Source organism: Dicentrarchus labrax, unplaced genomic scaffold (assembly GCF_905237075.1).
Source record: "Dicentrarchus labrax unplaced genomic scaffold, dlabrax2021, whole genome shotgun sequence".
NCBI lineage: Eukaryota > Metazoa > Chordata > Actinopteri > Moronidae > Dicentrarchus > Dicentrarchus labrax.
In genome coordinates this window covers 14,802,680-14,830,030 of record NW_026136722.1, presented here as the reverse complement: position 1 = coordinate 14,830,030, position 27,351 = coordinate 14,802,680, and the positions used below count along the sequence as shown (strand labels likewise).

General features: G+C 42.3%; 1 protein-coding gene across 1 annotated transcript in view; it reads left to right on the top strand.

Annotated features, from left to right (window-relative positions):
• syt3 (synaptotagmin III) overlaps nucleotides 1-23,115 on the top strand; it is a 31,364-nt gene extending 8,249 nt beyond the window's left edge. The window contains exons 4-13 of the mRNA XM_051388472.1: nucleotides 2,908-3,303; nucleotides 4,833-4,941; nucleotides 5,631-5,807; nucleotides 10,920-11,046; nucleotides 14,188-14,406; nucleotides 16,029-16,149; nucleotides 17,573-17,744; nucleotides 18,470-18,599; nucleotides 19,305-19,398; nucleotides 19,870-23,115. Of these exons, the coding sequence (XP_051244432.1) occupies nucleotides 2,908-3,303; nucleotides 4,833-4,941; nucleotides 5,631-5,807; nucleotides 10,920-11,046; nucleotides 14,188-14,406; nucleotides 16,029-16,149; nucleotides 17,573-17,744; nucleotides 18,470-18,599; nucleotides 19,305-19,394 (1,541 nt within the window). The 3' untranslated portion in view covers nucleotides 19,395-19,398; nucleotides 19,870-23,115. The remainder of the gene's footprint in view (nucleotides 1-2,907; nucleotides 3,304-4,832; nucleotides 4,942-5,630; nucleotides 5,808-10,919; nucleotides 11,047-14,187; nucleotides 14,407-16,028; nucleotides 16,150-17,572; nucleotides 17,745-18,469; nucleotides 18,600-19,304; nucleotides 19,399-19,869) is intronic.
• The last annotated feature ends 4,236 nt before the right edge of the window (nucleotides 23,116-27,351 follow it).

The following is a 27,351-nucleotide window of genomic DNA, read 5'->3' as shown; positions in this document are numbered from 1 at the left end:
AAAAATGTCAGTATTGCCTTATCAACTGCACACACATACAGCAACATGACCCATGTTAGACTTTAAGGTATGAGGAGGCAAATGTTAAGAGGAGTGCTCATGTTTAAATGTAGTTAGAAGTACTGTGCACTCAGGACAACAAACCATGAAATATTAACCTGCAAGATTGAAGTGGCTCCCATTTCTTTTACAAGTCCCAAAAGAGTCTCAGTAGAATTCTGCAATTGTTATCACAGGACTGGATTACCAATATATTTATCTTACCAAACTGAGTAGGTGCATCATGCTCACCGTGGAGTCTATTGTGTGCAAAGTATTGTGTGTGTGTGTGTTCTCATTGAAGCATTTGGAAGTGCAATGCGCTATTATGCAGATTAGCGTGGATATCTGTGGCTCAGTGTAGATTAGCCTGGATTGGCTGCATGTTGCCTCTGGAGATTTGGATGGTTCTGTGAAGAAATGTCACGCCATGGTTTTAGGCGTTGGCCCCTCACTTATACCAGCTGTGATTTTTCGGTGTTTGCTGACGGAAGTCTCAGAGCCCTCCTAGGACCGCGACCGCCAAAAGCTGTCAGCGAATGGCTTGTGTAAGCAGCGGAGATGTGTTTGATGTGGAGCAATGTACGAGTCCCCCTGGGCTTGCATCAGTCGCTGATTGACAAGTAGTCTCAGTCCCTCATCACGGTGCACTTCAGAGGCCTCATACCATCCCACCTACCTGCCCGCTGACTTGCTTTTTATGCTTTGTGGATTAGCGATGGATCTTTGGCAGGATCAGTCCTCGGGAAGGCACAGTGACTGCCCTAAAGAGAGACAAATGGAGGAGAGTGGTTTGGCCCCCGACAGTGCCCGCGCACGTTTGATCACAGCCGTGTCTTATCAGTGCACCCTGATCTGCCAACCACACACAACCTATTCCTCTGCCTCCTCGCTTTGTTTTTCCCCATCCAGATCAATACATTAACCTTTCTCATCCTTAAACCCCTCCCCTCTTTAGGTTTCGCTCTAAATCATTGTCAGCTTGTTTTCCTCCATCTCTCTGTTCCTGGGCTCTTACTCTCTCTACCATGGCCTCTTTGGTTTCTACTCTTTCACACATGGCGTGGTAGTAGCATCGACTTTATCAGCTCCCCCCCCTCCCTCGTCCTCCTCCAAGGGAAATGAAAAGGGGGAATAAACCCAGTCAGCTTATATGTCCATTTCAACATGTGCACCAATCTGTTTTCAACCCTCTCCCTGTCTGTCCTGGCCCTGCCGGCCATTCTGTGGTTTGGATCCTTATTTTTCATTCCCCTTCATCACTACTGTCCTACCTTTATTTTCCTCCCACTCCATCACTTTACCCTCCTCCCATCTCCTGATCTCCATCGTCATGTTCTCTCCTGCCTTACTTCCATCCCCTGCTCCTCACTTCCCACCCCGTCGTGTTCTCCACTGAGACAGATCGATGTCCCCCTCTCCCATCCCCCACCTTCGCGGCCCCCCAATCATATCTTTTGAACAAGTGCTGATTAATGACATACACAGACTGATGAATAATTCACCAACGCGAGAGCGAGGAAGGGGAGGCAGAGAAGGGGAGGGGGGAAAGAAGGTAGGGGTGACAAACAAAGAGACAGTCTTTGAGGAGAGGAAGAAAGTCAAAGCGTGCAGAGGCAGACAGCATGGGAAAAGAAATGACAGCGAGGAATGAGGGGTGTTTGAGGGGATTATATAGAAGAGAAAGCGAAAGAGAAAGAGAGGGAGGGCGGGTGGAGACAGACGGCGAACCGAATTCCAGAAGATGTACCCCAGGGCTGGAGGATTGGCTGCTGTTGTCTTGTTTTTACTCATTTGCTCTTAGTCTTGTTGTCAGCCTCATACAGATACAATTTCATTCTCTTTTGTGTGATTTAACAGTGTTTATGTCTTTGTCATGCCCATTAAGACTTTCTGAGTCGAAGTAAATTGAAGGAAAAGGGGGTTAAAGAAAAGGAGGCCTCTGTGTGGATCTGGTGGGGGGTTCAGGAAACGTTTTCCTCTGACAGTAAGGCAGCGCGGTTCTACACAAAGGTGATGTTTGGTCTGCCTACAGACAGGAAGGATGGTTAATTGGAGGCCCTCTGGTCTGGACGGAGCCCAAGATGGTGAGAGGAAAGGTGGGGAAGCATACTCGATTAGAGAAATCTGCACACTGTATCGTAATGAGTCTTCTCGGTCTACACACAACTCATGAATATTCATGTTCAGGGCTCTGGGCCTACAGTTCATTTTGGGCTGTGATTGGTCCTTTTGTCAAGACAGTCATCAGACCCAAAACATGCTATTTATAAAGAGACTTCAAATGGCTCAGGATAATTATAAATATTCATTGTATATTTAGTCTATTTATTTATAAATATTCATGGAATATTTATAGGGTATTTACAAATTTATGAATTCATCATGAATTTACTTCACCATAGGCTCCGACACGTGCAGTTGTGCACTTCCAAACCGTACACAGATCTACAGAAGTTCCCTAGCTGTGGAGCTGATGTCGACTCTCTTCCTCCTCTGCTCTCTTTGACAGAGGCTGTTGCTGGAGCTGTCCAGCAGACTGGTGCTGAAACGGCGCTTTTCTTTTATTCTGTGCACTTTTTCATTCGGATGAGTCATACTCCACCCTCCCCAACACCCACATCCTCTACCCCCCATATCCACACACATCCACACACCCACCCACCCACCCCTCAGATACAGTCCTTGAGCCCTCACGGATTAAAAAGCTAATAACCATGAGGAAATGCTGGATGACATTGCATAGAGACATCCCTGTGGGTGTTGTGGTTGGTTTTTTTTATTTATTTTTTTAGCTGTTGAAGTCTTTTTTATCATCTCTTAACCTTCTTCTCCCTTCCCTCCATGTCTTCCTCCGGTCCCCTGTAGAGATCTCTGTCAGTCTGCTGTCGGTCATCGTGACATTCTGTGGAATCGTCCTCCTCTCCGTCTCCCTCTTCGTCTCCTGGAAGCTCTGCTGGCTGCCATGGCGGGACAAGGAGGGCGGTGGCCTGAGCCTGACGTCGGGGTTGCTGCCCGGAAGCGCCGGCGTCGGAAGCCTCGGAGGCACCGGCGGCGCGTCGCTCTTACCCCCACTGCTGCAGAGGAAGGAGGGCCACTCCTCTTCCTCGCTCTACCCTACCTTGGGCCAGCAAGGCCAACACCACCCTCATTTCTCTGACCTGGTGGGGCTTGAGAGGGGGGAGGTCGGAGGTGTGGTTGGGGGGCCGCATGAGACCCAGGAGCACTCCTACCTGGACATGGACTCCTACCCCAACAATGCTGGTGAGAGAGGGAGCTCTTAATCCCAGTCTGACTGTAAGAGTAATGTAATGCCTCGGTCAATAACTTCTCATTTAATATAGGGTTAGAGTACTGAATTTAATACATTTACCTATGTACAGTAAAAAATAATTTATCTGTCCTGCAACAGTGTGATGAATGCTGACCATTACTGTATATATAAATGGGGTTTCTTTCAGTTGCTACATTTAAGGAATATTACTTTTTCAAGGCCTAGTCTTTTACTGCATATACTTAGTTATACAGAAGGAACATTTCGAGAGAGAGAGATAAACTTTGAACTGAATTTACAATTACCACAAATTACAGCTTTACTTTCATTAAAGGATTAATTTGTTTATTTCTCAGAGCAGCACACTGCGCGGAGACATGTAATCGCCTAAAATAAAGGCTGCTGTGTTAGCACGCAGTTGCTCCAAACATTACAATGCCTCTTCAAACTCTGCTTTGGTCTCTGCAAACCCTTCTGTGAAAATCTCGCTCTTTAGCTGCAAAATGTTCTACTTTCTCCACCAGCTAGTTTTACCAGAGCGTGTTTGCAGAAAACAGCTGCCTGAAACCACCCAATACAAAGCTGATGAGCAGTGAAACTGAACCAAACAGTAAATGTGCCATGAAACAAAAACAATGAACTCAAAAGCTCGCCAGAGCTGCAGAGTTGGCTCATAATTCTGTGTGGGTTGTTCCTGCAAGCAACCTTTTCACAGTCATTTGATTTAATCTTCAAATATAAAAGATGAATACACAGATTAGACCTGTAACCATTTTTCAATTGACAGAAAACTAATCGGCAACTATTCTGATAATCAAATGATTATTTAAAGTCAAGGCATTTCAAGAAAAAATACAAAAAATTGAATGAATCCAGCTTCTCAAATGGGAAAATTGCATTCACCAGCATTTTCTCTGTTTTCCCATCAAACAGTTGCAGCTTTAACACAGATACACATAAAGATATGTATTAATGTAGCTTTAAGAGGTACTTCCCAGAAAGCATGTGATGGTGAGGTGGTTGGAATCAGCCAGTTAAGCTCAACAGGAACTCAAATAAGCAACAAAAAAGATACAAACGATTGAAGACTGATGTCAGAGAGATATTTAGGACCTGATTTGCTCGGGGTTACGGCTATGAGCTTTCATTCTGGTGTTGTATTTATGCTGGCTGTCAACACTGGTGCATGTTATTTATCATTAAGTCAAATGTTTGCTGGCTGCCTTTATGGCCTCCTTTCATATCTCTGTGTTGTGTGTGCCTTTCATGCTGGCTCATGTTCTGCTATTGTAAATATGTCGGCTCATTCCTTCCCTTCCTCTCTGCTATTAAATCACTCTGTTAAATCAATGTAATACAATCAATGTGATCAATGGTGCCGACCCATGCTGCATGCATTACAAAAAAAAAAACAAGTGCATTGTTCTCAGCCACTGTAACGACTGAGGCCACAATGGTACTAACATAAGAGACATGTGAGTCATGAAGGATTGTTTTGTCCATCTTCTCACTCTGTCAGGAACTCTGAAGCTGAGTCAGACGTCTCCGGATGTCCCCAACTCAGAGGTTGGAGCCCAGCCCCAGAAAGACCTGCCCAACGCTCATTCCCAGCAGCAGGTCACTTCACGGTCAGTGTTTGACTGTACTCGATGTGTACATGTTGGTTTAAAAGACCGTTTGCATGTCATTACTCATTTGAGCGTAGCAGTTGCTGGTTGTTTTTGCTGTTAACTCAGAGATGGATAAAAACAGGAGCGAACCTTCAGCTAGTGATCCGTAAAGGGAAATCGATTGAAAAACATGAATTAAAAAATAAGAAAAGAATGGCTTTATCTGTTTAAAAATGTTTTTTGTGAGCACACCGGTAAGGACCATGTTGTTCGCATGATGTTGGCTTTAATCTTTGTCGCATCATCTTTGGCTTTTTTCAACCTCTCCATAGTAGTTTAAATCTCAAAAAACATCTCTTTAAAAAAGATGAGGCTGATATTAACGTATTTTTCCATAGCACAGTTACAAATATTAATTCTCCAAAAACAGACCCACGCAAGACATTTCTCTATTCTTGAAGAGATTTTAATTATCATCAGCACACAGCTTGCCCTGATAACATGTGTAAAAATAAAAAGGTGTGTAAACTCTTATGTAAATAAAAACAGTGGGTAAACTCCATTTAGATGGTTTACCCGCCACTGCATCTCTGATTAAGCTGCTGAATCACACTGTTGCATAGCATCTTTTTTTGGTGTGTCCATGTGTGTGTGTGCTGTGCTCTTCACTTAATATTCACCCTCTGAGCTCTTATGTTTCTGTTTAGGCCCAAGCCCATGACTCACCAGCTCTCCAGTCCTGATTTCCACGCCGAGGAGAAGGAGCAGGTAACCAGCATTGGGCAGATCAAACCGGAGCTGTACAGACCCAAGGGCGACCAGGGTGAAGGCAAACAGGGCGACAACTGCGGCAAGATCAGCTTCCTCCTGCGCTACGCCTTCAAGTAAGTCAGCGAGCTTACACCGAAACAACCTACTCTCTGTCCACTTATGTAAAAAGTATATCATTTTAACATTAATAAGTCATTGCCACAGTATTTTCAAAATCTAGAGTTTAACCGTAAACAATGAGGCCATTGCATCACCTAGAGGTTGGCCTAAAGATGCGGCACCAATGTCTGTGTGGAGCCCCATTGACTTTCTGTCTGGAAAACTGCACACCCCCTGCTTTGATCAAAATAGAAACACAAAACTCAAACTTTATGGCAGTCCAGTAATAGTTTTTCAGATATTTCAGTCTGGAACAAAGCGGTGGACCGGCTGACTAACACTGGCATCCACAGAGCCATGCTGCCATCTGTGATGACGCAGTTTGCAGAATTTAAACCTCAAAAATTAGACTTGAACATTGTTTGACGAATCTGACACTGAGTGGAACTAACATAGTGTAGTTTTACTTGTCACCAGTGAATGTTAATGCGTCTATTTTTGCACCACTTTGATCATAGCAGTTTTACAAACCCTGAAATTCCACCGGGCACTACTTTATAACGTTGCATTTGCTTCAGATCCCACCGAGAGCGTGCTGTTTTTCAGCTGGAAGAAGAGTTTACTTGCGTATTTTGTCCTGAAAAGGATACAAAAGTGTGTGTTTCTCCGCTTAAAATCTCCTCTAATCTGCCTCTGACTGATCGACTTCTGGCCTGGTGCCACAATGTTGATTTGGCATGAAATTTATTCCGTAGTCTGCACAAGGTATTTCATTTTGAAAATTGAGTGTGCGATCTGCTCTGTGCTGCTTGACTGGGTTGCAGCTTTAGTCAAAAAGAGACCAGTCGCGTATTCTATGTGGAGCAGAGCAGAGAGACACTTCTGAGACACTTCTGAGACACTTCTGAGACGCTTCTGAGATGGTCTGTCCAGTGGAATTTCGGGGTTAGGCTGCGTTCAGACTGCAGGCACAGGTGCCCCAAACCCAATTCCTTTGCTCATATCTGACTAAGATCTCCACAAATCACATGGAATCCAATCTTTTCAATTCTGATTTGGGCCACTTTCATAAGTAGTCCTACATCAGATTGCAGTGATTTTTGCAGTGTGAATATCACTGAATTAATGTGACTTTTACCTCACTCACTCGCTTGAAGTGTCTTGCTGTGAGTGTCTTATGGAGAGGCACTGGCAGATGAAGTTAAAAGTAGCCCTTGACATCCTGAAATTTAAAATAAAATGTGTTTCTCTGAAGCCACTGAGATAATGAACCCGCCACTCCTTTCTACACACATCTCATCTGCTCATGAATTTGCTCGTTTCCACTCTACATCAACTTATAAATGAAACTGCAAACACGGACTTCTGTGGCCTCGGTTGAGGAACGTGACCAGTTCACACTGGAATCTAATATTGGTGACATTTTGACAAATCGGATCTAAGCAATAAATCCAAATTGAGCACTAAAGCTTGCTGTGTGAATGTAGCCTAAGTCAGAGGGCTGCAAACAGACACTGGTTTGCTGAATGCCTTTATGGCACAGAACATAGAGACGGTGCCTCTTATCTTTCAGCGAGTTTATCCTCTTCACCGAACACAAAAAGAAAACCTCCAATTCAAGTATAAAATTGAGTTTGAGACTGTGAGCATTCAGGTGTTATGGAGAAAAGAAACTTGACATACCTCTAGCATGAGACGTGAGAGGCTGGTAGCTATTGTCTCGACTGTGGTCGGTTTGTTAATTATAATCATACTGAAATATTAAAGGTCTAAAAATAAGAAATTGGTCCCATTATATGCAAGTGACAAAGCAGCATCAGTGTCTTTTATGTACTGTGTGGCACAGATTGCTGTAGTTATTTTCATTTTGCTCTTTTGATGATTCTCTCTTAAATATTCTCTGCTGGAGAACTAAGTATGTAATTGGTGGATGCCATGCTGTGAGGACTGGGTGATGGGAGTGTGTGTGTGTATACTGTAAGTGAAGGTGGTTGTGCGGTGTGTGCAGCTCGCTTGGTGTGTCTGTCTGCGGCTCAGCTGGCAGTCCCCCATTTCTGCCTGCCCCGACATGTAGAAACATTACAACAAGCGAAAGTGCTGATGGTCAGAAAAGAAAGGGAGCAAGAGAGGCCGTTTGAGTCATGAATTATATATGGTGAGCCACTTTAAACAGCAGCCCCTGTCAACACATAATAACACCAGACTGTGTTATAGCTGGAGTTACAGATACAGAGAATTAGCAAGGGAGTTGGATGGAGAGGGAGGTTAATGATGAAAACTATTCATGTGTCCCTTTTTCCCATTTATATAGTCACAAGATAATTTATGTCACGCTGTAGTTGCCTGTCATTACACTGGTGGGAAATTGTTTTAGCGAGAAGAGTAGAAGAGGCAAGGCAAGTTTATTTTTATAGCTCCCTTGAACAACAAGGCAATTCAAAAGGGCTTTACATAAGACAGGAAGACATTAGTTAATTAATAAATTAATTAAGAGAGGGAGGGACTGAGGAATAGAGAAGAAAGGTTAGAGATGTACCTGCAAGACGAGTGTGTGAGCCTGTGTGTGGAAGCAGACGCGTTAGCACTGGGACTGTGATAAGATTGGTATGTTAATGTGTGAGGCCCCGCTGTTCGGAGTGTAACAGTCAGAACAACAATGTCAATCTTTCTCAGATCCTCTGGGAAAGGCATTTCTATTGACAATCCCATTAAAAGCTGACACATTTCCACTGTGGGAATAACAGCTAGCTTTCGGGCATTGTCTGCCAGGAATAAGGCCGTGAATTTTGCTCTCTGCTGGAGCAGTAATAGGTGTATTCTCTGCAGCATGCCTCATGGATTGTGTAAAAACCTTGGATTTGGTTCAAGCTCTCATTCTGTAATAAGACACATGAGTGCAGGAAAACCTGCAACCGTGTCTTTGAATAAACAACAAATGCAAGAAAAGTCACGATGAGCATGGAGGGCTGGGTTTCTTTTTGTACACAAGCTTTCTGTCGTTTCCAATTATTGTACATCAGAGCATTGCTGTGAACCACACTGGATAATTACGGTGACTGCAGACTCTCTAGCACCAACATGTCTCAAAATCATGCAGGATTAAAGATCATTAGATACACATTTGAATTGGTCAGGGTTTTCTCGTTAAAATATTTATCTGGCAGAGCTGGAAATGTAATTTCCTCCGGCAATTTGCCCTGTATATCATCTCCCTGATTTGATGTGATTGCAGAGTGGGCATGTTTATCCGATTGCCTTAATTGGATGTGATTCAGAGGTAAACACGTGTCTGTGATTGCTCACGGTTGTATTGTCAACAAGCATGTCTTATATGTGATTGGTACACATGAACAGAAGACATAATATCTGCCGGGGTCACTGTTGGCGTTTGCCCTGTTTATCATTGCTCTGCCCCGAAGTTCATGCTGCCCGCCTAAAGCAGCTAATGAAGTGCTGACACAGTGGTTAACACGGGGAGACACAGTCTAACGAGGTCTGATTAAAGGCCTCCGAGCTGTCCTCATCTTCATCTGGTAATTAAATACATAATAAATGGCGCGTGAGATGCAGTCGTGACTCTGGATGGAGCATTTGAATGTAAAGGCGTGTGTATGATGTGTGCTCACGTGACTTTGGTCAAACTCGTGTGACTTTGTTTTACTTATACTCGCTATCTTTCAACATTTTAAAGCCAAAAAATATCTCAGAGATTTTATCATTTTATTCTTGTTAAAGAAACCAGCACTTTGAACTTGAGACGAGCAAAAATGCTGAAAAAATCCATCTCACATCTGAATATTAGCTGTTTTTCTCTGTTTTATACCAAAGTAAACTAATTAGCTTTGGGTCTGAGACATTTGAAGATTTCACCTTGGACCCAAGGAAGCTGTGATGGGCATTTTTCACTATACTTACATTTTAAGGACCAAGCAATTAATCGAGATGAGTTGCGGCCGTAGACTACTAATAAAACAATTTACTGCGGTGTTTACAATTAAACGAATTAAACAGCATCCGTCCAGCACCTTTAGCAGCATCAGAAAAGGTGTTCATTTTTGGTGTTGGAGCTACACTTTTGTTTATAGCTGGATTACAGATTTTGCCTCCATGTAAATAAGGGTAGAAGGAAAATAAAACAAATCAAATGCTCCTTTATAATCAGTTTACAATATGATATGTTGCCTCAACAATCAACACCTTCTCCAGAATGACTGACCCCACCTTTAAGGGCTTCTTTTAGACCAGTGGTTCCCAATTATTTTCCAATTATTTTTTATGATAATAATGGTAATATAAAGCCATTATTACACCCTCATAACAGGTTCCTGATCGGAACAAAAAGCCCAATGACAATAACATTTCGCAGCCGCTGTAGTTTCTCCTATACACTTTCCAAGACAGACGTCAGCGGTGTTCAGTTAGTTACATTCTGAAACTTCAACGCTAGATTCCACTAAATCCTACACACTGGTGCTTTAACATTATTTTGTGCAGCAGTATTTTGTTGTATTATTTTCTGCCCTACTTATCATCTTTAACCCTTTAGATTAATCTCAGACCCCTTGTGGATCAAGAAATATACAATCAATCAAACAAATATGCTCCAGTGTCGATGATACTGACAGTGGAAGGTTTAGTGAAAGGCCAGTCTAATGCTAACATGGGTTTGTTTGTTTGTTTTTTGTGGATTTTATATTAGTCTCTTATGCATTAACAATTCTGTATATGTGGCCCAAAGTGAGTGTAGACTAAGGGCTACTGTGTTAAAGATTATTAATGAGCTCAGCTTTGGCCAGAATCTCTCACTGGCTGTACATCTGTGCTTACTGTGCTTACATTTAACATCGCTGATAGTGCAGCCATGATACAGCTGTAGGGATGAATCACACACACACACACACACACACACACACACACACACACACACGTGCTATTTTGGCTATTCCTTGTTCCAGCACACAGAACCTCCCAAGCCATTGTCTATGTATGACACACAGGTGTTTGTGTGTGGATTGATCCTGGTATTTGTGTAAATTGGTGCGAACCCTGCCTTTTTATGCCTTTTAATGAACATGTGAAAGTCTAATGGAGTTTGCTGTCTGTGTGTGTGTGTGTGTGTGTGTCAGTACGGAGCAGTTGGTGGTGAAGATCCTGAAAGCTCTGGACCTGCCAGCGAAGGATGCCAACGGCTTCTCTGACCCATACGTGAAAATCTACCTACTGCCAGACAGGAAGAAGAAATTCCAGACCAAGGTGACTCCCACGCTCACCTGTATCCTCAGTAGGAAACTGCCGTCTTAATGCTGTGGAAACAAAACAACAAAAAAGCATTTAAGCATCACCCTCTCACTGTTTTCTCTCTCTCTCTCTCTCTCTCTCTCTCTCTGCCGCTCTGGTGACCCCGTCTCCTCATGGGGAATCATTACAGTTTCACTAATGTAATCTAATCTAATCTGGGGCATAATTTATTCAAGATAATGTGCTTCAGACTATTACAGGGCACTGCTACTCAGCTCCTGTGTGTTATTCTGGTGTTTGAGGACAGTTGAGTCAATATTTGAGCACATTTCGGGACGTTCTGTACCAGGAAATGTACCCTTAGCCCAAAAAAAACCCCAAAACAAATCCTCCTCTCTTCTAATTTATTCTCAGTGGAGAAGCTCAAGACTTATGAGCTCAGTAGCCTCACAAATGTGAGTTGTAGTTCTCTGTTGTATGTCAATAAATATCAGCAGTACTTTTGTTCAATGTTGGGATAGAACAGGGAGAAATTCTGAAGCTGAAATGGGTCAGAACTGACTGCAGAGCCAGGAAAGTGTGAACAGTGAGCTTTCATCGACAATGAAGCTGTACCAGTTTGAAATTTCTCCCCTTTGTGTGACTGTCTCCTGTATATCACAAAAGCCCCCTTCAGCCATTGAAAAGTGTGAATGCTTCACTCATTTGCATAATACTGCTCCTCTTTTGTTTAGGCTGTAGATGATTGTTTCATTTCAATCACATTCTCATTAACATGGGATTTTTTACACCTCTCATATTTTGCCATGCTTTTATCCCTCCAGCTAATTTCAAAAGAGAAACAGACATCACCTACGAGGAGATGTTACAGCTTTGTGTTTCTGGTTTCTAAAGGCACAGCGTCTCCATCCGCTGCATGTTTAATCCAAAGCTAACAAGTAATCATCAAGGGCTAATAAGCCAGAGTGACAGACCCACTCATGCAGCGACAAAAGTTGGATTTGGAAAATCGAGTGTGTGTCACATTTTAATTATCTCAGGCTTTATTGCATGACAACATTTATATCAAATGCTTTCATAGCACATAAATCCAAACAGTAAATCAACAAATAGTAAAAAAAAAAAAAAAAAAAAAAAGTTGTAGATTGAAGACAAATTTACAAATGTCATCTGCGATGTGTTAAAATATGATGAGCAGGAAATTGCAGCTTTCCATCAGGCTGCATTCTCCGATTTAAAATGATCCGTTCTCTTTGACATGTTATAGAGATGACGGAGAAAAATAAATCGAGTTACCTATAGGAAATGTGTTGTGAACATTTAAAAGGAAGAAACCTCTACCTTTGTACGTGTTGGGACATCAAATTTTGAGTTTAAATTTAGTTTTAGGTCTTTATTTAATTTCTGCAGGTTTGATTTGATTCTTCATCCCACAAAAGAAGGTGAAATTCATTTTTCTCCTTCTGGCCGAGGAACAAGGTCCGTCTGGTAGAGGTTAATTATATTGCTCAAGGACATTTCGGCAGGTGTTGCCACAAACCCCTCCGGACTATTCTGTGCCCTGATGTGGTTTATTTTTGTAGAAATGTAAATCCATTTAAAATAATTAAATGTTTTGCTGTTTTTAGCACAATGTGATTTATCAAAAAGGCAGTTAATCACAGCTTTTATATTCACAGCCAGTCTCTGGTAGCTCTTCTCTGAGAAATAAACATTTGGTTCATAGGAAGTGATGGCTTTTATGTTTCCAATTTAGATAGAAGAAGAATTTGTGGTTTGCAGGAGCATAAAACAGGAAACAAAACAAAACAACTACATAAATAAATAAAATAAACACCACTTGCCAAAATCTAAGGGAAAAGATTCAGCAGAAACACCACAGCAATGAGAGCTCAGTAAGTAGAGGCAGACAAAATGAGGATCTTGTAGTTTACTTCTTTCAATTAAAATGATTTTGACCAAATATAGCTCCAGTTTGGTGCCACTTCGATAAGTACAGTTTTTACATATGAGACATTTGAGTCACAGATAAAAGCCACAAGACAAACTTTGACAGCACTTAGTGTGTTTTAGAAGACGTGTCCAGAATCCCCTGTTCTGCCTCTCCACTCGGTTTGGTTAAAGAAAGTCTCACCTTGTAAACCAGGTTGAAAATGTACTTTACTGTGGAGCGGGTCAAATATTTTTCATACCTTTTCATAGGGTCTTTGAGAATTCTGGAGCCATCTTCAAAACAGCCGTAAGTGTTGTCAAACAACCTGCTGGCTTTTTCCAAATCTGGCTTGAATTAATCTTTGAGGAATCCTCGGTACATTCCTGTGACTGGAATGCAATGAATTGGGGCGAGGCCAGAAAATGAATTTGCTGACTCTTTAGATTACAGCACACAAATTACTGTATAATTATTCAGCATATACCGAGTATCAATAAAATACTTAGTAGGGAACCAATGCAGAGACAAATATGTAGGTGTAAGGGAGGAAGGCAGGTTTGAGAAGAAGTGGTTTATTGGGCAGGAAAATTGTGTAAAACTGCTTTCATAGTTATTGTTAAGGCCCACGGAGAAAGGCGCCCATCTGTACTGTAGCTATAGCCATGAAATAGTTGTATTTTAGTTTTTTTTAAATTATGATAAATTACGGGAGAACAGTAAACCAACTTTAACGTCCTTTTATGATCAGATGAACAGATCATAAAAGGTTAAGGAGCCAGATACTTTCACTCACAAACTTGTTAGTTTATTGTACATAAGGAATACTGTGGCGAGATGTTCATATAATCAACGGATTAAACGTTTTTTTCGTCTGTGTTTTACCAACTGCTTTTAAAAAGAATGCATGCATAAACCCAGCTGAGGAACATTATTACACAATCCAGACAAAGCATTGGAAATGTGGGAGAAAGCACCCCTTATTACATTTTAAGTCTGGTGTATGTGGGCTGTGAAAGGAAGTAGTCCCTTGTTAACCCCCTTTTCACTGTAATTATAGTGTCGTTACAGGGTATGCTGGCTGTGAAATAATGTCGTTGTTTGTTCCCCCCTTATTCCCTGTACTAATTCCCATGTACCTGCACAGTAAATATGTCATTGGTATCCCGTATGTACCAAATAATTACACTGTAAGAGTAAATTCTAACTGTCTGTCTCTCTCTCAGGTCCACAGAAAGACCTTAAACCCAGTGTTCAACGAGACGTTTCAGTTCGGCGTGCCGCTGAATGAGCTACATTCCAGGAAGCTGCATTTCTCTGTGTACGACTTCGACCGCTTCTCCAGACACGACCTGATAGGCCAGGTAGTGGTGGACAACCTGCTGGACTTCAGTGAGGGCAGCGGGGACAAGCCTGTCTGGAGGGACATCGTGGAGGGCACCGCGGTAAGGACGAATCTCTGCCATAGAAACAAACCAAAAATAATCACATTTATTCGAAGAGATGGCCACGTTAGATTAGACTAGATGCAATTTGAATGAGCCTTGTGGCGATATCGGGCCGCTGCAGCTGCAAATTATGGGCCAAGGCAGTGATAGATAGGATAGAACCAGGAATGGAGCATATCAAACATGACAGTTTCAATTCTAGATTTCAAGTAGACATGCATGCATTCATGGTATGAAAATGAATCTGAATTACAGCTTCGAAGAAAGACAAAATAGATGAAAAATAAAGATTAAAATGTACAAAAATCATATGGGAGTATGAAGCCAAATATAAACAAGATGTATGCAAATGTGAGTACATCTGAGTTTCAAAACTCATACACTTGTCAAAACTGAAAATGATTTTCTGGCAATTACAGAAATTCAAACAACATACATTTAGTTTATAAAATAAAATATTCCAATGCTATCACTGCAGTGGTATTTAAATTTTCAAGATTAACTATCTCAAGAGTCCTCTCCCTCTGCCCTACGTCACCACACTGAAATTCTGCTGCCTGTCCTTGATGACTGGCTCTTTGTGAAGTTCTCTCTCCTGATTGGATAAAGTGGGAACGGGATACCAGAAAACATATTCTCTGTTAACTGCAGAAAGGAGGGACTGTGAGACCCATGTTACTGACTGAACACTCTTACATCAGTGATAGCTTTTGGATTGTAGAGCTATATAACACTTATTTTAAACAAAAAAACATATCACTTACAGCACCTTTAAGTTTTAAATTTATTACAGGATTCAAATGATTACGGTTTGTCTTTGCTCTCATTTGAAGATCATATACTCATACTGTATAGAGAGGATGCATAAAAATTGTGCAGGCTAGAAACTGTCTGCAGAGTAGATTAATTCAGAGTTGAGTAATGTAAAAACACAGCACAGGAGAGTCCAGATAGATTACTGGAAAGGCACTGCTGGCTACATCTAAACTTATCACGCGGCATCCAAGTAGATTTATATGAAATATTCATAGAAGGCTATTAGCAAATTAGACAGAGCAAAGTCTTAAAATGTTTTGGCATGGATATTTCATTTATTAAAAAAGTTTAAAGCATCAGCCTGTCTGCGTATTTCAGTGTTTCACCCAGGGTATTGATTGGTGAGGCTCAAAGCCACTAAGGAGTCATCATGCCACAGTGTGACCTGAATACCACCGGTGTCATTACTGTGGTGCCACTGAGACCACAGGCAGCGAGAAGATCAGTAGATGGGAGAGGGGGGAGAGTTATAAAAAGCCTGGAGAATCGTCACCTCTACTTAACACTTTCCTCCACTCAGGGACATCGACAGATTGGCATATGATTCATTTACAGTGACGGCACTTCCCCTCCGCCTAAACACTCTGCCTGTCCACATTAGGACGCCTGCTGTCACTCGCCGTCAGTCACAGATGTAGCTCTTTTCTGGCCACAGACAATCATAGCAAACCAAAGGATATCTGTCAGTTTGTGATTTTTCCTATCTGACTCTGTTTCTGAAGCCGTGTGTGTGTGTGAGTGTGTGATCACACCATCCCAGCTTCATTTCTGATCCCTGTCTGTGTGTGTGTGGTGACCTACAGGAGAAGGCTGATCTCGGGGAGCTTAATTTCTCGCTGTGTTACCTGCCCACTGCAGGCAGGCTCACTGCTACAGTCATCAAGGCCACCAACCTCAAAGCCATGGACCTCACTGGCTTCTCAGGTAAAGGATTAACACACGCACATCGTGCTGCTGCGAGATCTCCAGCAAGCAGTCTGACCGGAAAGTAATTTAAAGGAAAAGAAAATGACAGAAAAAGATTTAACACCGTCTAAAAACAGCTGCTGATGATGTATGTTGCATCATCAATTCAGTTCCTTCAGGTTTATGTCTTATTCTGAGTGATAACTGGCCAAACTTGCAGAATAATAGCTGGCACGAAACCAGTTTCTTGGAAGAAAAGAGTAAGATTTCTTCAGTGGACCAGAATGCAATGCAGCTGCAAGACACAGTATGTTGTTTTAATTGAGGAAACCCTCTTTTGCTGTAAAACTCTTCACTTTTACTAATTGTTCCCTCCTCTTGCAAGTAAAATCGAAAAGTTTGAGCAAAAATAATTATCAGTAAGAAAATTTTCAAAACCTTCTAAATCACGAAATGAAGTAGAGTTAGATGAAGCACATTAAGGGAAAGTGCCAAGAAGTAAATTACCATATATCTTTGCTAAAAATTCCAGAAGTGCATCGAGCATCGCCAGATTGATCGTTTCTAACTGTGCAAGAGAATCTGAGGGTAGATTTTTTCCTTCAAGCACTAGAGGTAGAGTTTATACATTATGCATATATTACCTGCAGCTCTAAAGTTCATTTGTCACAAACACAACAACCAGTAAGAAATGTTACAATGTGTTTTGTTTCAAGCAAAGTCAGCTGCAGGTGTAGCACCAATTATGTCTGCAGAAATCGACAAAAACAGCAATAGTTTTACCCGTTAGACTCATACCAAGAAATGTGATTGCTAATGCTAATATTGAACTAACAAAGGCAGTATAAAAAGTCTTTATTGTTTTGTTGTCCTTCACTTAAAGACTTGACAATTGCAACGGCAATGCCCTCTCACATTAAATGAGATCTCAAATGATAATGACCACCCGCCGTTATTATTGCCACAGTGATCCCAAGATGATTGCAGTGCCTCAAAGATGCTTAAAAATCAGCAGTCGTGGGTGTGTGTGTGTGTGTGTGCGCGTGTGCGTGTGTGTGTGTGTGTGTGGGTTTTCCCTGGCTGCTGTCAGCGAGCTGCACATGTTGAATGGATAACTGGAGTGATTCAACCTGTGCTGCTTTTCTACCTTTGTGTTCTTAATCCAGCTTTGCCAAGGTGACTTGATTTTCATGCCTTTTATGTGTTACCGACGCAGATACCTGTGAGCATAATACCTAACAGCGTTTGCAGGAGTCCCCCCTTATCTTTTTCTCTCCGCTTCCTCCCCCTCTTTCTCTGTCTTCTTCGCTGCTTTTCATCCCACATCCCTCTTTTCCTACCTTTTTCGTCTCCCCCGCTACTCCCTTTATTTCTCCGTATCTTTTTTTTCCCAACCCTGCCATCTTCCTTGTCCCCCTCTCTCTCTTGTCTCTTCGTGCAGATCCGTACGTGAAGGCTTCTCTGATCTGTGACGGGCGAAGGCTAAAAAAGAGGAAGACCTCCATTAAGAAGAACACACTGAACCCCACGTACAACGAGGCACTGGTGTTTGACATTCCCAATGAAAATATAGAAAGTGTATCCATCATCATCGCAGTGATGGACTATGACTGGTGAGCAAGCCGAGGTGTAATGATATTGTAGCATGCTCTGGGGGCTTTAAGATGAAACGGATCATCGCTGTGAAGTGTGCTGCTTATTGAATGTGTGTTTGCACATGCAGTGTAATGTTAGCTGTTACTTTTGGATTGTCGCATTTTGATGGTGTTGCGGCTGTGTTGAACATGACGAGGGCCCCCCTCGTGAGTCAGCCTCCTGGTGGACGTTCCCTGTTTTACATAGACGGGCACCTCATGAATACGCATGATTTATGCTAATGGTGAAGGAAGAAGTGTAACCCTGCCAGTGTTTGTCTGTCTGCTGCTTGCAGCAACACTTGGCTGGTTGATGTGTTTGTGTATAGATGCACCGCCTCCCTATTATGTAGTCTGCCCTCCATTTGGCATCTCCATAGGTGTGTGCTTTTGTATGTTTCTGCTCGTGCCTGCTCCCCCGCTGACATCAAGCTTTTATGCAGGGCTGTGTGTATTTGTGAGCTGCTATTCAATATCCTTCCTTAGCCGCTGTACTCTTTTCCCAGTGCTCAAGGTTGATAAATGAGACTTTCTTACAAGCCCTGTCTCCCTCTCTCTCCCTGCTTTATTACATCCACGCTCTCTCCCTCTCTCCACCCCCCTTCCCCTGTCTACTCTCTCTCTCTCTTTCTCTCTCTCTTTCTCTCTCTCTTTCTCTCTCTCCGTCTCCCTTGTCCTTGCCTCCATCCCTTGCTGCGTGTCAGTATTGGTCATAACGAGGTTATAGGGATGTGTCGTGTGGGCAGCGAAGCTGAAGGTCCGGGGAGGGAGCACTGGGCGGCCATGCTGGCCAATCCACGCAAACCAATAGAGCACTGGCATCAGCTTGTGGAGGTAATGAGCGTGTGATCATGTGTGTTCATGTGTGTATGAGCGTGACTGTGTGTGTGTGCATCCATGAGTATGATCTCATACCACATATGTTATGTTCAGTACTGCTGTCGGTTCTGGGCCTCATAACCAAAATGATTTCGTCATTATTATCATTATCTTTAGAAGTAGCAGTAGCAGGAGCGGTGATAGGACTAAGAATAGCAATAGTGGTAGCAGTAATAGTGGTACAGTAACATTAAAGTAGCAGTGATGAAAAATTGTATATGTTTTTATTTGTATTGATACAACTCTCATATCTGTATCATAAATATGGAGCACCCGCTGTTAAACCACAACAAGTCTACTTCACACTGTTTTTTGTGCAGATTAAACAAATCAGATGTAATGTGTGAATTATATATATATATATGGTAGGCCGATTATGTTATCTTTGGACTGAGCCACGCTAGCTGTTTTCTCCACTCTCTTCTACTCTTTATGCTAAGCTATGCTAACTGGCTGTAGCTTACTGCACAGAAATAATTCTAACTCTCAGCAAGAAAGTGAATCAGCATGTCTTCCAGGACAGGACTGGAGTAAATGGCACTTAGTTGTGGTAATAGCAGAGGGAAAAAACATATAATATCATATTAAAATATAATTTATTTCAACTGAATGTATAAAAGGTGGTTCTTTTTGTCAAGCAAAATCTCTATTTCCCTGCAGGAAAAAGCAATTGGTACATTCGTGTCGAAGAGTGCTACAGCGTCCTCCCCTAAGCCGCACATCGTGGTGGACAGTCCTCACTCCGACTAAAACTGTAAGCCTCTCCTGGTTTGGATCTTACATATTTTTTTTTTTTTATCTTATCAGCATGCGTGTACACATACTGTAGGATTGTTTTTAGTGTATTGGAAAGTGTATCTACATTCCACATAGATTCCAGTACTTCCTTGATTTCTGCTTGCAAACAGAACTCGCTGTCCTGGAATCTTTAAGTACATCCACGTACTGTGCAGCACATGCTCTCCAGTCAGATTTACACAGAAAACTGGTCGAGTCTTTAAAAGCATGACCTAACTGTGAGTGTGTGATAAAGTGGAGGCTGTGGAGCTGTCAGATGTAGGAGCTCTAAGGCAGAAGCATCTGTATAATCTAGATGTTATGTAATGCATCTCCCCCTCCTCCCCTCAAACTTACAGTACTGCATACTGTTTATATATTCTCTCGCCCCCCTACTGTCTCTCTCTCGCTTAATCTGCCTCTTCTCCCTTATTCCCTCTTTCCTCAGGTCATTATCATCTCTCCAGCTCCAGACTTTCCTTTCTTTCCTCTCATCTGTGAATAATTCTCTCCATCAAAGAAAGAGAGACGCGGAGACACTGCTAGTGTCCAACTGCTAGTGCTGTTTTGCTCCTGCTAATGAATTCTCCAAGTCCTGTGCTGTCTTTACCAAGCCGGGGAAAAAAAAAAAAACAACATCATCCATCACAAGCTACACTTTGAGCATCAGACTACACATTTACAAACACACGCAGACACTAAATGGTACACTAGGACTGATTTCGGGTGTAAATTTGGGATCTAGCAAGGGAACGCACACATAAGTCACACACACATAGACACACACGAATACACACAGAGTTTGTAGTATGTGCGTAGTTCATGTGTGCTTCAGATTAGTGTAGTATTTCATCTAGGAGGAGTGTGATGTGACAAACTTTTCTCTCTTGAAAACAAAAAAAGAAAAAAAGCCATCCTAGAATGGTCATTTCAACCAGGACCAAAGGTTCATGCCCTTGTACAGACTATAAAAGAAGAAAATCACTATGTCGATATTTTTCTTTGCAACATTGGTGTACAGTATATGCCGTACTGTATGGGAAAACGTCTCACGTAGTACTTAGCAGGACAAAAATCCGAGGTGGATTCTCTTGACCATTTTGGACGCCTTCTTCAGGCACCGTACCCTCTTGTTTCAGACTTAACTCGCTTATTTTCCCCAGAGGAAAGACGACAAAGCGTCCAGTGGTCTTTATTGATGTCAGAGGAGTGAAAAATGAGGACATACTCATCGGTTTAAGCATGTTACGCAACCTTGAAATGTGTCCCTCTTCCTCATGCTTTTTGTCACAGTCCTCATGGTGCTCATCAGTATCATTTTTATTTATTTTTTTGCTTTGTTGTTTGTGTGATACAGTATACATTTAAAGAGTTTATTCATGCCAGTTTTTACGGTCCACCAAGGATGCGATGGTGTGAGATTCTGAGAGACATGGACTAGTCGATAATCCTCTGCTTTCTGGCCAAACCGACAGACTTTTCCTGACGTAGGACTACACAGGTTGAATGAAACCTACGTTCAGGATCGGACCAGCATCTGTTTGGATTGCACTCGCTGGAGGATGTATTCCACAGGGAAGGATATCACCACTCTACTTTATTTTTCTATCATTCCAGGACTTTTTTCCTTTTCTTTTTCTCGGGAAGTCATTGTCCAGCTTCAACTGAGAAAATGATTATCTTCAAGTCCACATCATGTCCCTGAAAAGACTTTAGAAGGACACACACGTCCGTGTTGCTTTTATTAGTGTGTGTTTCTGTGTTTGTGGGCGTGTTTGTTTTGTATTTGTGCGCGTCTGTGTGTGTGTGTATGCCTGTGTGTCACTGTGACCTTGTGTGTGACACGTTTCTGTGCTCACCGACTCCCTCGTCCTTTTTCTGTCTTCGCCTCCCTCACTCCCCGAACCCCCGGCATCCACAGACTGAAACGCTTGTCTCGGAGCCAAACGTGTCTTCTGTCCCGTGTCTTTACAAAGAGCCATTATGTGTGTATGTGTGTGTGTGTGTGTGTGTGTGTGTGTTTGTGTGTGTGTGAATGTGTGCGTGTGTACTATACGTGCCTCATTGCACTAGGTGGGGAAACACTGTCTTTCATAGACATTAGTTTGTATTGTCTATGTCGTCTGAAATCAGCTGCCAATCATTCAACCCTCCTCTCCTCTCTAACCCTTTGCCTGATGTAAGTAACTGTGTTGATCGTGTACTTCTTTCAGTAATTTGTGAACTGTATGTCCGAGGGAAAAAAAAAACAGATGGCACAGTGATTGAAAATTAAATTGTTGGGTGTGTTTTGATTAAATTTACGAGAAGGAACACAAAAAAAATGAAGGGAAAAAAAACAAAAAAACATCCGAGGCTCATTTTGTTACGGCCTACAGATCATGACAAATTTAGATCCCCTTAAAGCAAGAAAACAGGGAGGAGGTGTTGCGAGAAAACAAGCGCCTGCTGGAATTTCTGCACTTCCTGTGTAAGCCGATACAGACTTATAAAGCCATGTCTGTCACCGCTACTACGACTACTACTGTAACCTCAGCAAAAACAACAGTACAACACCTCACTACAGCTACTTGTATTGCTCTCGTTGCCATTTCTTTCTCGTCCTCTCACGCACACACATTTTTGATGGAGGAGCGTGTGTTTCAGGGGAGGGGATCTAGTTTCTTTCTCTTTAGATTTGGACCGTGGGAACGCAGTGAGACTTACTGGTGTGCTTGATCGGGGTGACACATCCCCGCATCATACCTGCAGGTATTCTGTGTGGTTTGTCAGCTGGGGGATTATTGATCCACTTGTATAAGTCGATATGGTATTGATCCATTGGTCTCGAGGCCCCATAACTCTCTCTTTCCCAGCCTCTCCCTGTCTCTCTGCTCGTGTCTACCCTATTTAGCCCTTGTGTTACTGCCTGGTGATAGATTACAAAACTCATAGTGGAACCAGCACATTCCCTTATTCTCTTCCTCCGTCCGTCCGCCACCCCCATTCTTTCTGTTTCTGTCTGTTTGATTACTGTCTGATTACTCATTCTCTCATTCTCTCCTCCAGCTATCCTTACCTTTCCTCCCGCTCCACTCCCCCACCCCTCCATTTCTCGCTCTTTTTTTTCTACCCCCCCACTCCGCCCCACCTTCCCGCTTCCTCTGCTATCTCCCATCCCTCCATCTTGCCCTCTTTCTTTCCGTGTATGACACCCTCCCCTCTTTCCTCTCTATTCTCTCTCTCGCTGTCTTCTCGTGTTAGTGCAGTTCTGAATGGTCATGGGGAAACATGTTTGCATGCTTATATTAACATGAATGATGTCAACTTGATGCAATGAAAAATTATATAAGTGATGCTTTAAGCAAAATCTGACAATGAACTTGATACTAATACTACTAATGATGACTAAATGGAGACCTAGCAATTGTTTATCTCTGTGGTCAAAAACAACGATGATGAAATAACATTGTTTATGCTGTATTTATCTTTCTCGAATTGGTATTCTTTTTTGATTTTCAATTGTTTTTTTATATATAATTTATTCAAGAGGTTTACTTTTTTATTGGTTAAAGCTGAGAATTTGAGTGAGGGGTTCAGTCAGGGCGATTGTTTCAGTCAGGACAGCTGTACCAGGTTGCAGGATTTAGGTGAATGTGTAAGTAACAGTGTGGCTGAAGCAATGATAATGGAAATAAAGGATATGTATCATCCAGCTTCGTGTTTCTGACTTCTTTTAATCCACTGAGCTGGGAGGCAGAAGAGGTGGTGAAGCTATACTGTCACACATCTCAGGCAGTGTGCTATATATAAAATTCAAGGCCCTGGGCATTTCAAATGTACACAGTCTATATTTGACTCAGGCATGGAGGGTAAGACACTCTACCTGGGCAGAAGCAGCCACGACCCAACTTTTTTTTTTATGACCAAGGTCTCTGACTTTCTGCTGTGCATTAAGTCGTGTGTAATTATTCAGCCACTTTGTCATGAATTCTTTATTGTGGCCGCATTTTGCCTAAATGCAAAATGGAGCACGGCTGCCTGTCGTGTGTGCTTTTCTCCATCTGGCCTCCCTACTTCTATTTTATCTCCCTTTATTTTTAAAACACTCATATTATTTGTCATGTGGTTATTATCTCCTGTTAATACAAAGATGCACACCAAGTAGCAATCAGCAACTCCAGTGCTTCAGCAGAGAGCAGAGAGAGGAGGAAGACCGTGAGCTCAGATGTGTGCAGGGGGATGACAGAGAAGGAGGAGTAGGAGAGGATTAAACAAATGAAGGAGGATGAAGAGCAGGAGAATGCCAGTGAGGAGGAGGAGGGGGAGGACACAAATGGGAAAACCTGGAGAGGAGAGGGGATGGCTGCATGCAGGATGTGTGTGTAGAAGTGGAAACGGGAGGTGGAGGAGGATAGCTCTGTATATAGACACACTCATCATGGGGCACCTGCAGCACACCGACAGTGTTAACAGTTCAAGAAGAGCGTAATGCACACACACAGGCACCACAATATCACGCGCGCACGTACACACGTGACAACGCACCAGTTAGCACAGCTTTAATGCTGTAGACTGTTGAGAGAGAAAAGTGGGAGGAGGGGCTGGGGGGGGGGGACTGCTGTCTCCATGGCAACGTTCCCACCGTGCAAAAAAAAAAAAAAAAATCATTTAGTCGGAAAGACATTTCACTCAGTTCAGTGAGCTGAAAGAGGCAGGGAGGGAGGGGGAGCAAGTTAGAGACTGGGGGAGGTGTGTGCAATATAGAGCTGTTTGTATCACACTGGAGGGATTTATCTAAAGTAAGCTGACAGCAAGGCATTAGCGCTTATTGCTAATATATCTGATTATTAAACATAATCATAATGAATTCCCTTGCATCATTAAAGATGAATGCAATAGCTTTGGGTGATACTTTGGTATTACAGTTTTCTTGACAGAGCTGGATCCGCATGCAATATACATCTTTATGTAACCTAAAAGTCACTTTATACCATGACATTACCTGCACTGCCGACACCACGACAAACCTTTCGTGACTGGGACTCCTAACTTTTGTTTTCTCATCTAGAAAGCACTGCGCAAAGGGACTCCGACCTTTTTATAAGACCACTTATTATGCCACGTATACATTTTTTTAACATTTTATTCCAACACTATAAATAATATCCCAAACCTTTCAAAATAATGAATTCAATGAATGCATGCAAGTGGAAACCTCAACCAGGAGTATTAAAGTAGCTTGCCTCTGCAGGGGGAAAGTGTATTAATACAGGAGCCGGGCCCCAAGATCTGACCTTCTCTATAAATTGCTTTCATGGAAGAACTTAAATATATTCACCTAACAACCAGAAACTTTTGTGCAACATCCTTTGACATTATATATCTGCTATCATGGCTTCGAATGAGGAATGTTAAAGAGGAATAGATGAATGTGGGGTTCTTTACAAACTGAATGAAAATAATTTTGCCATTTAAGTGGATGGGAGTAAAAATCCATATCTGAGCTCCTTTTCATAACTCACAGCTTCTACTGCACAGCACCGGTGTCAGACTCTATAGAAAAAGCCCCAGAGACTGGTGGGAGAGGGTACTATCACAGCATCCCAAATGCTCTGGGTAGTTCTGGTAACCCATTTGTGTGGATGTCAGTGTATCAGCATGCTGGCTGTGATTACCTGTTGTGAGTAGACCATCTGGCCCTCAGCATCCCAGCTGGGTACCACGGTCAGGAGACGGATTGTCTTTACCACACCACCTGGACCTCGCAGACATGGAGCACCGAGGCACCTACCATATTTCTCATTCATATTTTATTATGTCATTCTCTGACCAAACAAAAAACAAAATGAGAAGAAAAAAAAAGCAAACGTTGTCTGTTTTTCCGAAAGGCACGCCCAGAGAGCAGGCTTTCTGTAATTGCTTGGCAACTGCTGGCACTCTGTGTGTTGAAGTTCAAAGCAGCGAGACACAGTGTATCCCTCTGAGCAGCAGAAAGCATCAGAGTTGCAAAGTAAAAGGGTGCCTACGCATGCACATTCACACACACACACACACACACACACACACACACACACACACACACAGATCTGTTCTGTCAGTTTAATTTGGCCACGTAGTTCAGCCAGAATAAAAAGCTCTGTGGGGTGGGGTGGGGGGGCGGTTTAATGTTTGCATCTAGGGGGGTAGCCTTGGGCACAAAACGCTCCCTCAGATGAACTTTTCTTAGGTCGCCGGATGCAGCCCTGCTTACTGACGCCCACAGCTTGTTGCCCTCCCTAGAATTTGGGTTAAATTGATATGGAGCATTGTTTCTGTGGGGAGTTTGAGTTTGATGAGCTCTGAAACTCTTCACTGAACGCTGTGCTGAGCTGACTGGCTGGCAGTGCCACAGGGGACTAGATGCTATTGTTGGACCCACAGAAACAATGCGGCGATGTGTTACAACCACAGGTAAGCCGCTGGTGTATTGTGCTGATCTGAGAGCAGGTTAGCGTGCTGAAAGCTGCTGTAGTAATTGTGCTCATGTGTTCAGCGCTGAGGTTTGGGAGTGGCTGGATCAGTGTTAAATGGAGAACATACAGACCAGCTAAACTTGACAACCAGGTTCAGTGTTTTAAGTGTCAAATCACAAACATTTGATTTTCATTTCAATATCATTAAGAGAATGGTTAGAAAATATATATTTTTAGGAAAGAAACCACACATCACAGCTTTATTCCATGGAGCTTTTCTTTTATATAACTTTATTCATTATAGATAAACTATCTCAAAGCTTCTTGGCACTCAGTGACAAGGTCCTTTAAGTTACAATCTGTAACCTTTTCTCTCTGAAAAAGACCAGGGATTTACTGTACTTACTGTAGATATCTGCTGACATCTCCTGGAGATCTAGTTCAACAGCACTTTAAAATCTCCAGTGTTCTTGCAGAGAGCTCTATTTCAAACAGAATAGAAAAATACATTTGTCCTTGACAAATCCTTGTCAGTTTAGCCTAAAATAGGCCTGACCAGAAAATGTTACGCAGTAGGTTTTGAATTACTTCTATTTATTAGCAGTACTGTGGGAAAACAACCTCGTGAAGTTCCAGGCAGTATTTTGACAATCATCTTTCAATCATGTAATTAAGTGAATAAATAAAAAAGTCAAATAAGAAAACTGTGACATGCTTCATGTAGAATGGGTTGATCCACGAACGGTGCATGTTTCAGACGGAAACCTCACTTTCTATGTGCTCACTGCAAGAAACACATTGAAGGTCAATCTTCAGTAAGGGATGGGGTATAGCATCTAGTCTTCTATCAGCATCAATTCTGTTCACGTAATGCCAGGAACATGTTCAGGTTCATGATTAAATTCTCTCCCCTCCACACTGAGCATCAGACAGGTCCCGGTTCCACAGTTAAATCGAACTTGTTTGATGTTTGGAAGATAAATCTGAACAAGATCTTAAGCTGATTGTGTAATGCTGGTTCTGTTACACTAAGGATTTTCAGGATGTCTTGTGTAAATTCTTAATTTTACTATTGAAGAAAGCCATCTGTTGGCTCCTTGCTTGTCTACCTCAGGATGGCCATTAGATCAATTCGAGGCAGATACAATAACAGATGACCTTTCTCATGACTTTGCCACTGGCGGCGCGCTTGCAAAGACTGAGGTTAAGAGGTTTAAGACGAGATAATATTCAATGATGACCTCATGACTCCATGATTCATTTAAACTGTGGGAATCTATTAAGTGCATATATTAGGGAAGCATAGCTTGGAATGCAGTCAGAGAAATTGAATAAATTGAACTTCAAGGGATGTACAAGAATAAATAGAAAGCTTCCAGTTGAATTAAGCAGCCGTCATCTCAATTAGGTACAATACAGATTCACATTCAGTAGTAGTAAGTGCTCTACACATTTCAGGTACTTGAAGGCCTACAGAAATATTGTACTTTTTGCCC